The following is a 13,626-nucleotide window of genomic DNA, read 5'->3' as shown; positions in this document are numbered from 1 at the left end:
TTATCCCTGACCCAACAAGTTATAATACATTTAGCAGAATACATAGGGCAAGCATGGGTACTGTGAGTTTACTCATGGGAGGATGAAGGGAGAGTAGTTGTAGGATGAAGGTTGTAGTTTTCAGAGAGAGGGTGGAATTTGAATGGAGTGATAAAACTATAAAGAGTTTATTGTTTGCTTTATCATTTGGCTCAAGTACTTTAGGGCCAAACTGCTGGAATTCTGAACCTCGACTCTAATGTAATCTTCATGCAGCTTACTTGATGGGCATTGTCACTTTGCAGTTTGATGAGCTTAAAATAAACCAAAAGAGCTAATATATGTAAATATATATATATGTATGTAACAGATGTAACTCTTAATTAGCACAATGTATAATTTACAATTATATCAGATTTTATAATTCATGGAGATGATTGTTTTGCTGCACTTGTAGTATACTTCCTATCTTGTTTATTTTTTTCACAGAAGCAAATATCGGATTGTATATATAACTCCAGAATTCTGCTCAGGTAACTTGGACCTCCTCAAGCAACTTGAAGCTACTATTGGTAGGTCACAAGATAGCATCTTTATGAATATATGTTGAATTGAGTCATTGCTTAATGCTTGATTTATGGGCGATTTCAAGCAGTCCCTGAATAAGAATGTCTGATGTACTATCAAATCATAATTCCTCTAGAATATTATATAAATTTTCTCTCTCTTGAAATGATTAAGCCAACCCCTGGAGCCCATAAATTCTTCATCACAGTCACCTTCACTAGCTGCATGGCAGCTTTTAAATCACTGAAAAGTCTTTGAGCTTGTTCTTGCACTAAAGCAGTTTGTTCTGGTTCCAGTTCCTACTGAGAATTTGCATTTCCACTCTAGATGCTCTAAACAGCCGACGCCTTAGTAGGGTATATACATAAGTATCACCTGGGGGTGTCTACGAATATGAGTTAACACATGTAATATGAAATGTAGATTATGTTTCAGTGTATCTAGGGGTTGGACTGGTTCAAACTGGTTTGAAGCCCTGTACTGAAAGGCTAAATAAGAACCATTTGCATCTACTCTTGGCTTGAGTTTTCATTCAAGTTGATGCTTCTCCTGTCTTATCCAAGAACCCATTTGCTGTTCAGTCAATTATGACTTTTATTGACCCTAAAGGACTGAGTGGAACTACCCCCAGTATGTCCAAGGCTGGAATCTTTTTAAAAAATGTTATTTATTTATTTTTAAAACATTTTATTGGGGGTTTGTACAACTCATAACAATCCATACATCAGTTGTATCAAGTACATAAGTATATCCATGTATCAAGTACATAAGTTGCCATCATTGTTTTCTAGACATTTACTTTCTGTTGATCCTTTGTTATCAGCTCTTTTTTCTTCCCTCCCCCCTTCCCCACCCTTGCGACCCCTTGATAAATTATAAATTATTATTATTTTCATATCTTACACTGACCACTGTCTCCCTTCCCCCATGGCTTGCTTATGTTGTTCATCTCCCCCTGGAAGGGGGTGTGTGTGGTTATGTGTCGATTATTGCGATCAGTTCCCCCTTCCTCCCCACCTAACCCTACCTTCCCCCTACCCACTGGTATCACTATTCCGATTCCTGTTCCTGGATTCCATGTGTTGTGAGCTCTTATCTGTACCCATGCACATGTCTAACCCTCAGTGAAAGGCAGTATTGGAGTCATGATTGTGGGGCGTGAAGAAGCCTCAAGGAACCAGAGGAATAGTGTGTGTTTCATTGGTGCTATACTGTGCACTGGTTGGCTCATCCCTTGCTGTGACCCTCTGTGAGGGGATGTCCCATTAGCTACAGATGGGCTTTGGGTCTGTGCTCCGACCCCCTTGTTCACAACAATATGTTTTTGATTGTTGCTGGCCTGTTAAGGGTCTTCTCATGCCTGTTACCCAGTCCTGATCACACAGGCTGGTGTGCTTCTTCCATGTGGGCATGTTGCTTTTCTGCTAGATGGCTGCTTGTTTAACTTCAAGCTTTTAAGACCCCAGACGCCAAATCTTTTGCTAGCCGGACACCATCTGCTATCTTTACCACATTTGCTTATGCACTCATTTTGTAATCAGCAATTGTGCTGGGTCTGTGGGGGTGGGGTGGGGCGTGGTAAGTATCACAGAATGCCAAGTTGTTAGAACAAAATGTTCTTGCTTTGAGGGAAGAGTATGAGCATAGGCCTGAAGTTCATCTATGACCTCAGTATATTGCCATATAAATAGATGTACATAGGCCATATGTGTCTAGGGGTTGGACTGGGTCAAACTGCTTTGGAGTCCTATATTAAAAGGCTAAATAAGATATAGCTACATGTGTACACACCTATGTTTATAACTCTATCCATAGCTTTGCCTCCTAGGTCGTTCATTAATCACATGGTTCTCCATGTTCATTTTCAAGCGACTCACCTTTGAAATTTTAGAAAATTCTAGATAACAAGCTTCAAGTCTTGAAAATTAAGATTTATGAGTGCAGAGTGGAGACTCAAAGCCCATTGGTAGCAAACCGGACACTCCTTACTGAAGGGTTGTAGGGAGGAGATGAACCAGTCAGGGTGCAGGGTAGCAACGATGAAACATTAAACTTTCCTCTAGTTTATCATTCATTCATTCATTCATTCATCATTCATTCATTATTTATTTAGACATTTTATTAGAGGCTCATACAGTGCTTATCACCCACCATACATACATACATCAATTGTATAAAGCACATCTGCACATTCTTTGCCCTCATCATTCTCAAAGCATTTGCTCTCTACCTAAGCCCCTTGCATCAAGTCCTCTTTTTTACCCCTCCCTCCCCCGCTCCCCCTCCTCTAGTTCTTAAATGCTTCCTCCCCCCCCCCTACTATCATGATCTCAATTCTACCTTATAAATCTGGCTAGACCAGAGGATGTACATAGGTACAGAGAGCAACTGGGACCACAGGGAATCCAGGATGGATGACTCCTTCAGGACCAGTGGTGAGAGTGGCAATGCCTGGAGGGTGGAGAGAATGTGGGGTAGAAAGGGGGAACCGATTACAAGAATCTATGTATAGCCTACTCCCTGGGAGAGGGACAGCAGAGAAGAAGGCAGGAGGAGACATCAGACAGTGTAATATATGACAAAATAATAATTTATGAATTATGAAGGGTTCATGAGGTAGGGTGCAGTGGGGAGGGAGGGGGAAAATGAGCAGCAGATATTAAGGGGTCAAGTAGAAGGCAAATGTTTTGAGAATGATGATGGCAACAAATGTATATATGTTCTTGACACAATGGATGTATGTATGGATTGTGATAAGAATTGTATGAGCCCCCAATAAAATGATTAAATAAAAAAAATTAAGATTGAACAAGTATGGGTGGGACCCTGGCATTTATATGTAGGTTTTCATTAATGACTTTGATGTTCAACCATTAAAAACAAATCAAAACAACAACAAAACTAATAGATTAAAGGCAAATAGAAGTATCTTGTTGTTAGGTACTGTCCAGTTGGCTCTGATGCATAAGGATCCTCTGTACAACAGAACAAACATGGTCAGGTCCTGAGCCATCCTCACAAATGTTTCTTGAGCCTATCATTGCAGCTGCTGTGTCATTCCATCTGGATAATGGCTTCTTTTTCTCTCCTCCTCCACTTTACCAAGCATGATGTCCTTCTCCAGGAAGTGATCTCTCATCATAGCATGTCCAAAGTACCTGAGACTAAGTCTCACCATCCTTTTTTCCAAGGAATCCTGACTAGCTGTACTTTTCCAGGATAGCTCTGTGTATTCTTTTGGAAGTACATGGCACTTTCAATATACGTACTTCTCCAGCACCATCCATTCAAATCCATTGATTCTTTTTCTGCCTTCCTTATGCATTGTCCAACTTTCACATGAAGAAGAGGCATTGATAGATACTTCTACCAGGGCTTGGGTCAGACCCAACTTAGTCCTCAGAGCGACATCCTTACTCTTAAACACTTTAAAAGAGCTCTTGTGCAGCAGATTTACCTCATACAATGTGTCTTTGGATCTCTGACTGCTGCTTTCATGAGCATTGATTGTAGGTGCAAACAAGATTAAATCCTTGACAGCTTTGATCTTTTCTCCATTTATCATGCTGTTACCTATTGGTCCAATTGTGGGGATTTTGTTCTTTTATTTTTATTTTTTATTTTTGTCTTCTTTACATTGAGCTGTAATCCACTGAGGACTGCAATCTTTGGTCTTCATCAGTTAGTGCTTGTTTCTCCTCACTATCAGCAAACAAGGTTGTGTTATCAGCATATCTCAGGTTATTAATAAGCATTCCTCAAATCCTGATGCCAAGTTTTTCATATACTTCAGCTTCTCTGATGTTTACTCAGCATACAGAGTGAATAAGTATGATGATCAAATGTAAATATGGAACTTGAAACTGGTTCAATTTTTTCATTGTTTTTACATTTTCAATAAATTGTATTTTTTTCTTGAAGTTTAGTCTCAGCTCCTCAAGGTATATGTCATCATGGGTTCTATTGTAAATGTCCATATTTCATATATACACTTGAACTAATCAAGCTGAATTTTCTAATATTTTTGTGTAATTTACTGTTAAAGTAATTCCAGCTAGATCAAGTTTTCCAACTTGCAACATTTCCTTTAATGGTTACTTATATATAACTCTTGGAAAGCATTAACAAATTTTTGAACTATATGTGAAAATAAATTGATATATTTTAGTAGGTGTGCATATCCACAATGAATTTTGGCTGAAATTAATACTTGGGAATACTATTCTGAGTACATTCATTATCTATTAAAGCTGCTTTATTGACAGATTATATTTTTGCATTTAATTTAGGGAAAAAATGGTATCTTTCATTTAGTTACATGAAGTTATGGAATTTAATTTTGAATTAAGCATAAGTTTCTTCTTGGTATTTTAGAAGTTAAAGTATCTATCTGTATCCTTAGTCATAGGATACATTAGATCCTTTTGAGAGTTAGTTTTTACTCTATTTTAATTTTTGTAATGGATTAAATTATGAATACTGAAATCATTTGTCATCTGTATCTCTTTGATAACTTTTTAGTATCGACTAATAGGGATAAATGAGATGGAAATTATTCTTGAGATATTTTCTTCTGGCTTTTTTGTTTGCAGGATATTGGAAAATGCTTAAAAAAATTAATGTACTCAGAATTCTATTTGGATAGTAGTATGACATTTAGCTAATCAGATTTATCATTTTTATCAACTGTTAAATTAATTTCATACTGTGGATCTATAACAGAAATCGCAAGCATGATTTTAGATAGGCACGCCTTAAAACCAACCATAGTTCTAATTATTGCACAAATTTGGAAATAAGGCTTGAATGACAGGAATACCCCAATGAAATATGTGTCGTAGGGCCTATGACGCCACTTAGACCTGCCTGTTTAAAGTAAAGGTTGACTCAGCGTGCCTAAACTGATTAGAAGGAACAAAGTGGAGCTCCAGAGTAAAGAACAAATTTCCAAATCTGTTATTTAACATGAAGGAGAGTCTTAAAGTAAAGGAGGGGCTTTGTCTTTGTTTTAACCTATTTAACTTGAAAATGCTTCTAAGCGATGCACAAGATTTAGAATAGCTGAAGCAAATGGAAGAGAGGATGAAGTCACGGAGCTGAATAGAACATTTCAAAGGTCAGTTTGAGAAGACAAAGCCAAATATAATGCACCGAGTAACAGCCTAGAAGTAGAAAACCCAGAGGGAAGAATATACTGAGCTTATCTGAAACTGAAGGATCTCCAGAAAAGAATTTAAGCCTTGAATTTTGAGATTCTTTAGGCAAAATGTTGAATGATTCAGGAAGCATCAAGAGATGATGGAAAGAAAAGAGTCACTTTACCCCAGCCCCCCCCCCCACCCAAACAGCTGATAGTTTACCATTTCAGGAGGTAGCATATGAGCAAGAACTAATGATTCTGAAGGAAGAAGTTCAAACTGCACTGAATGTATTAACCAAAAACAAGGCTCCAGGAATTGACAGAATATTTATTGAGATGTTTCAGAAAGCAGAAGCAGCTCTAGAAGCACTTCCTTTTTTATGTCAGGGAATTTAGAAGACAGCTACTTGGCCAACTTACTGACTGGAAGATATCCATATTTGGGTCCATTCCAAAGAAAGGCGACCCAATAGAATGATTATAGAACGATGTCACTGATATGACACACAAGTAAAATTTTGCTTACATTCTTCCAACCATGGTTGTAGCAGTACATTGACAGGGAACTCCCAGAAGTTCAGGCTGGATTCAGAAGACGATATGGAACAAGGGATGATATCATTGTTGATGTCAGATGGATCTTGGCTCAAAGACGAGAATAGCAGAAAGATGTTAACTTTTGTTTCATTGACTATGCAAAGGCTTTCAACTATCCACATAATAAACTGTGGATAACCTGGAGAAGAATAGAAATTCCAGAACACTTCATTGTGCTCATTTGAAATTTGCACATGGATCAAGAGGCAGTTGTGTGAACAGAACAAGAGAATACTGCATGGTTTAAAATCAGGAAACGTGTGTTTCAGGGTTGTATCCTCTCACCATACTTGTTCATTCTAGATCAGTGGTTCTTAACCTTCCTAATGCCACAACCCTTTAATACAATTCCTCATATTGTGGTGACCCCCAGCCATAAAATTATTTTCATGGCTATTTCATAATTGTAATTTTGCTACTCTTATGAATTGGGTGACTCCTATGAAAGGGTTGTTTGACACCCCCTCCTCCACCCCCCAAAGGCATCACGACCCACAGGTTGAGAACCGCTGCTCTAGCTACTGAGCATGTCATCAGAGAAGCTGGTTTAATACAAAGAAGTGTGCGTCATCAGGTTTGGGGGAAGGCTTATTAACAGCCTGCTCTTTGACACAGCCAAGTTTGCTGAAAAGGAGGAGGACTTGAAGCATTTGCTGGTGAAGATCAAAGACTGAGCTCTCAGGATGGATTACAGCTCAATGTAAAGAAAATCACATGCCTCACAACTGGACAGACAGGTAGCATTGTGATAAATGGTGAAAAGTTAGAAGTTGTGTAGGATTTGTCTTGCTTGGATCCACAATCAGTGATCCTGGAAGCAGCAGTCAAGAGATAGAAAGACATATTGTATTTGATAAATTTAGTGCATAAATCCCTTCAGAGGACTGAAGAGGAAGGATGTTACTTTGAAGACTAAGGTGCCCCTGACTCAAGTCATGGTAGTCTCCATTGCATTATGTGCATGTGAAAGTGGGACATTCCTTTCTGGAAGATCATAGAGGAATTTATCTATTTGAATTGGGGTGCTGGAGAAGAATATTCAAAATACCGTGGACTGCTAAAATGGGAAACTGCTCTGTAGTGGAAAAAGTAAGGCCAGAGTGCTCCTTAGAGGCAGGAATGGAAAGGCTTCATCGTACGCACTTTGGATATATTCTTCAGGAGAGACCAGATCTTGGAGAAGGCCATAATTGGCAAAGTGGAGGGCTGGCAAAAAAAAAAGGTGAGCCCTCGAGGGCATAGGTTGACACAGTGGCCGCATCACTGGGCTCAGGCATGGGAACAACTGTGAGTGTCACAGAACTGTGTCGTATTTTGTTTTGTTGTGCATAGGGTTGCTATGGGTGGTAGCCTACTTGATGGCACCTAACAACAACAACAACACCAACACCAACAGCAACATTTAATACGAAAGTCTGGGTGATAGAGTGGGAACATTGAGGTGTTTTTTTCCCATCCACTCAATATTTAGTCATTTTCTTTCTCCTTGCTTCCTCCTTTGTGCTCTCAGGACCCTGTCAAACCTGGTGGTCTCACTGAATAGTCATTATTTGCGGCTTTATCTCCTCTTTTAGCATTGTGAGCGCCTCAGGTCATGGATTTTTTTTTTTTAATTCGTCCTTTCATTCTGTGAAGAGTCTAGATCATGCTCCAAAACCAAACTTTTTGCCGTGGAGGAAATTTTGAGTTATGGCTGCCTCACATGTTGCAGGTCAGAGCTGCTCCGTAAATAGAGTTTATTGGCTGTCTTTTTATGGAAACAGATAGTATGGTCTTCCTTTTGTGGTTCCGTGTGGTGGGTTCAAACTGCCAACCTTTGTAGATAAACTTTTTTCACTAAAAACCTTACAGATATCAGGGATGAGAGTTATTTGAGGGACTTAGATCATGAAAGCAAACTCGCTGCTGTCCAGTCAATTCTGATTCATAGTGATTTTATAGGACTGAATAGAACTGCCCCTGTGGGTTTCTGAGACTGTACATTTTTACAAGAGTAGAATGCCTATTAGCTAGTGATTTTGAACTGTCAACTTTCTGATTAGCAGCCCAAATTGTAACCTATTACACCACCAGTACCCATAAGAATAATAATAGTAATGCTTTGGTTTTGATTTTGGTTTTCTAAATTGAGCTCCCTTCTGTGCCAAGAACTATATGAACATTTTATGTGAATTATCTAATTCTCAGAGTAACTATAAAAACCTTTCGGTTTAACTTGCAAGAAAATGGAAAGTTAGAAAGTGTAACTTGCCCAAGTTTATACCAATGAAAGTGGCGGAGCTAGGTTAGCATCTGGGCAGTCAGATTCTAGAAGACAGGTTTTAATCACCCTACTAGTGAAAGGACAGTCAGTATTCACAATGAAGTCAGTGTCAAATAACGGTCATCCCCACAGAAGGACATGTTTTTTGATTTAGGTATTAATTTTATAATCTAGGACAAAGGCACTGCTGTCATTACTTTGAAATATCTAAATTGTAATCGTGCTTACAGAATAAAACCCTTTGCTGAAATATCTTACCATTCACTGTTGATTTCCGTTTAGAGTGTGTGCCGTTTGGGCATGGCCTGGAAGGGTCTTCGGTGGCAGAAAAATTGTTTTTCTTCTAACCTACCTTGTATCTAATGAGAATCTGTTCTCCCTTTGCCATTTTACATTAGAAAATGTGGAATTCATCCTGCAATAGCAACAGCTCCAAAGGGCTTTCTACAATATGATATGTGATCAATCATGGATAGAGATGCATGTAATCTTAGTAGAAATTTTCTGATTCTCTGCCTTTTAATAGTAAAATGGAAGGTATTACCAAAAAAAAAAAAAAAAAAAAGAAGAAGACGGCATTACCAAGGAGAAACAGAAAAACTCTTTTAAGGCTTGTGGTTGGCACAAATGATTCATGAGAATAGTTTTGAGGCCAACGGTATAGTGGACAATTAATTTCTCAAAGGAATCAAGATATAAACATTTCCTTTTAGTGTCCTTGTGCCTATTTTGCCTTTTATCCACCTGTCTCTTTTTTCCTAATAATGATTCCTGGTGTTATTTGATGTTTATGTTTACATTTCTATATGAACTAAGTACTTTGATTTGGATTATTCTCCTTTCTGTGGTAATTATTATTCTGATTATTCTCCTTTCTGTGGTAATTATTAGTCTAAGTGAAGGTGATACGGAATGGAATGAGTTCCTTGACCTTGATTATTCCAGTTTTCCGATTTACGTGTTCTCGCTTTTGTAGGGATCACACTGATGGCTGTGGATGAGGCGCACTGCATCTCAGAATGGGGGCACGACTTCAGGAATTCCTTTAGGACGTTGGGTTCTCTAAAGGAAGCGCTCCCATTGGTAAGCTTTGCCAAGCGTAATGTCTTGAAATGACACTTTTACCAGGGTGGGTATGGAACTGGAGATCAGCCAAAAAACTGAAGACTTCTTGAAAGGGCAAATGGATGATGTCAGCTGAGGCAGGATTGTTTTTGTTGTTGTTTTTACAATAACCTTGGCATATAAATTTAGTGAACATATTGTACGACATGCATGGGTCAGCAGCCTTTCTGTAAAGAAGTAGATTAAAAACATGCCAGGCTTCACAGGCCACATATGGTCTCTGTAATGTATTTTCTTTATTATTTTTATATTCTTTATTTTCTTCTTATAACCCCATGTAAAAATACTTCTTCGTCCTTGTGTCAGGTAGCAAAGTTCAGGCTGTGGGCCAGACATGGCCTTTGGGCCGTCTGCTGACACGTTGCTGTAGAACTGTGCTAGATTCCGGCTCCTCTCTAGTGGTCTAGTTTACTCCAGGACACTAGGAGACATGATTATGTCCTCGTGCATCATATTGAAAATCTAAGACTTGACTATTCAGAAGAGATAGTAATAAGGCTTTTAGTATTAAGAGTCGACTTTTATCCCTTCTTATAAAAAGTATATTTTTGCATGAGTTCATTATACTGGTACTGATTTAGTTTTAACTTCTTAATTTTAAATAAATATAGATTTATTGAAAATTATTAAAAATATACTGGCGCTCCTATGTACTTTGCACTCTGTCCCCAATGGTAGCGTCTTACATGACAATAATACAATATCAAAGTGGGGAAAATGGCATTAGTACACTTTTGAATGCTTATCAATATTTCACCCATTTTTAAAGGTATTTTGTCTGTATGTGTGTGTATTGTTCCATGCAGTCATATCACACATGTATTTATGTATCTCACACATATATTACATGTATGCATATATGTCGATAGCCAGCATTTCATGCCTTCTACTCAAAATCCTTTCGTGGTAAACCATTTTACTCTGAAAAGCGCCAGAAGTCATTGCAGTGGCTTCTAGAGCTCCTCACATCTATATTCCCGTTTTCTCTTTGCCTTCATCTTGCGTCACTTGTCCCTCATGCCCTGGGTTCCGGCCACATCACTTTCCTGGAGGTCAGTTGACAGTCCCAGCCTGCCACTGTGAGGTCTTTGTTCTTCTGTTCCCTCTCTCAATACTTTGTGCCAGTGTTGGACCGACTCAGAAACAAGGTAAGCACGAGCTTACCTGAGCGTGCTTTCTAAACTGTAGTAAGTAATTTCACACAATGAAGATTCTGCTTCTAGGTATGCCTGACATGTATTTCTCTCCCAGCCGCAGAGCATGTTCCTGTAGCACAGTGGTTCTCCACCTTCCTCAGGCCGCGATCTTTTCATACAGTTCCTCATGTTGTGTTGATTTCCAAACATAAAATTATTTTTGTTGCTAATTCATCACTGTAATTTTGCTACTGTTTCGAATCGGGCAACCCCTGTATATGGGTCATTCAACCCCCAAAGGGGTCATGACCCACAGGTTCAGAACCGCTGCTATAGAATCACACTTTAATTTTACAATCCCTGGCAGGGATGGAATATCCAGGAAACAAGATTAGCATGGGTTCACTTGTGTTTTCTTAATAATCTGTAATGAACAGTTCTTCCACTCGTTTTTTTTTTACCACATCAAACCTAAATGATGTTTTTAACCACCAAGCTCAGAGCAGACAAATCCAAACCCTACCGCCATCAAGTGGGCTCAGCCTGCAGGACACTAGGAGAGTGTCCTTCTTTCTACCCGCTCGGGTTTCCATGGCTGCAGTCTTTATGGAAGCAGACTCTCCCACTCGTTACCATCACAGCCTAACAAAGGCTGGGTGAAACGTCTGATGGTGTGTACTACAGATTAGTAATGAAGCAAAATAAGCCTGTGCTTACCTTTTGGGGTAATCTAATTTTGCTTTCCCCCCATGTAATTCACATGGTGTAGTCTTTCTCTCAAGTTTTTGCTAAAATATTACTTTCTCATGTAGGCCACCTGTACTATCATCTGCAATTTCACGTTAAACACTCAACCCCTCAATAGTCCCCATCCTCCTTTGCTGTATAACCCAGATTTTGTCTTGTCTGCAAGTGCCCACTGGAATATTCTTGGGCGAAACTTTGATATTTCTGTTTATAAAACTTAAAACAGTCTCTGGCACACAAGAGCTGGTCAGTGAATGGATGAGTAAGTGAATTTTGATGAAAAAGTAAGACCTGGAGGAGTAATGAGCCCGCACACGGCGTGCGTGGTGAAGATGGGCAGTAACGCTGTAACAGGGCCCTCCGCTCGTCCCCGAAGCACCTGGTTTGTGAGCGGTGTAAAACACGCTTTCGAGGCCTATGCCAAGTAAGTTAGGAGCAATATTAACAAACAGTACTCGTGATGGGTAGGGTGGTACAAACAATACCAAGGGACTTCAAACAGACATTTTTCCATTAACCTTTGAAATCCCGTGTATAAAAATACAGTGTTCCTAGGTCAGATAGTTGAAAAAGGAGGAATTTTTCTGTCTTGGAAGTTAGTAGGCACAATGTAACTTGAGAACTGATTTCTATAATAAACCTGGAAATGAGGAGAGTCTGTATTCCTTTCCTAGACTGCTAATTCTAGAAGGATAGTGCTAAAGGAATTTTAAATATTTTATGCAGTCCTTAAGCAATTTTCAGTGCGAATTAAATCTTTTATTATATCTGGCTATGGTTTCTTTTTATCTTTTTCGTTTCTTGGGCTAGTTAAATATAGTACATCCTTCTGTTGAGCCTCCAGGGCAGGGTGTTAGTCAAGCAAGGACTGAGAAAATGTTCCTCCTCTAGGATTTTCCTGAATACTCTTTTTTAACTAAATGATGAAAATGCCACCCGCTGGTTATGGGACTATTATTTTCCTCCCTGTTCTCATGGCTTTCATTCCCCTTCCAATTCCAATTCCATTTCCATTGTGACAACTGGTATAAATCTGGAAAGCTTGATACTATATTATTTCAGTAAGTTCAGAAATAGCGAAGGCATCACTAACCATTTGGCACTGAGAATCTTGTTTGGAGGGAACCAGGCAAAACGAGTCCAGGGAACGAGCAGCCAGGCAGAAAGCTCCATATCAGTCATGAAATTCATTAAAATTCCCCTAGGAGGAACTGTGAAATCCAGAAGACATGCATCTTTTGAGTCTTTTCACCACTCTCTCCGCAGCACTTACTCAGCGCATGGTAGTAGCCACTCAGTAGCCAAATGGTGCGAATAAACGACTGGAGCATGAGGCTGTGAAGTACAGACTTAGAATTAGCACCACGACACAAATTTAGACTCAGATGGAATAGTTACTGTTCTGAATCTGTGGGTGCTACATCCTTGAAGTGGGTGGCTAAGTCATTACTATAAAATTATAAGATTAATTTATATATTTACTCTTTTAAGAAAACTTGGTGCCTCTTACTAAAAAGAAATCAAAATTTGCCAACTTTAAAAAAATAGGAGTTTCATAAGTTAAGAATGTAATTGACTACATGTGACAATTTATCACCCAAACCAGTTTGCCTTTGAAAATAAATGGGTAGAAACTATTAATAAATGTAAAGTGAGTGTGCTGGGCAGTCAGCAGGTGTGGCTGTCCTTAGGAAAGCCTGCCTTTGCATTGTGTCTTTAATGCTTCACACTACTTTGTGGGTTTTAAACCTTCGAAAGAAACAAGCTTATTAGACTGCATGTATATTTTTGAAGTGTAAGTAAACAACTATTGTGGCTTTATTTTAATATTTCTATTCTCTCTGGACCTGGAAGCAACATTCTTAACTACAACTATACACTTGAATGAATAAATGAGGGTCGTGCATTACACTCAGCACTGTGCACGTTTATTTCATTTAACCCTTCAACTAACTTTAGGAGGTTGGGTTATCACGGACGCTGTTTCATGGATGAGGAGACCGACAATCTGAGAGTTAAATGAGTTACTCAAGACCTCATAGATGGTTCATAGTTAGGTAGGATTTAAATTC

The 13,626-nt window shown here is 38.9% G+C and overlaps 1 protein-coding gene across 3 annotated transcripts in view; it reads left to right on the top strand.

Moving 5' to 3' along the window:
- WRN (WRN RecQ like helicase) overlaps positions 1 to 13,626 on the top strand; it is a 156,117-nt gene that overhangs the window by 66,196 nt on the left and 76,295 nt on the right. For all 3 annotated transcript variants that reach the window (XM_075556718.1, XM_075556716.1, XM_075556717.1), the window contains exons 16-17: positions 469 to 551; positions 9,523 to 9,629. In XM_075556718.1, the coding sequence (XP_075412833.1) occupies positions 469 to 551; positions 9,523 to 9,629 (190 nt within the window). The remainder of the gene's footprint in view (positions 1 to 468; positions 552 to 9,522; positions 9,630 to 13,626) is intronic.

Source organism: Tenrec ecaudatus, chromosome 8, assembly GCF_050624435.1.
Source record: "Tenrec ecaudatus isolate mTenEca1 chromosome 8, mTenEca1.hap1, whole genome shotgun sequence".
Taxonomy (NCBI): Eukaryota; Metazoa; Chordata; class Mammalia; order Afrosoricida; family Tenrecidae; genus Tenrec; species Tenrec ecaudatus.
The sequence above is the reverse complement of the archived record's forward strand: the minus strand, read 5'-3'. Positions and strand labels throughout refer to the sequence as shown.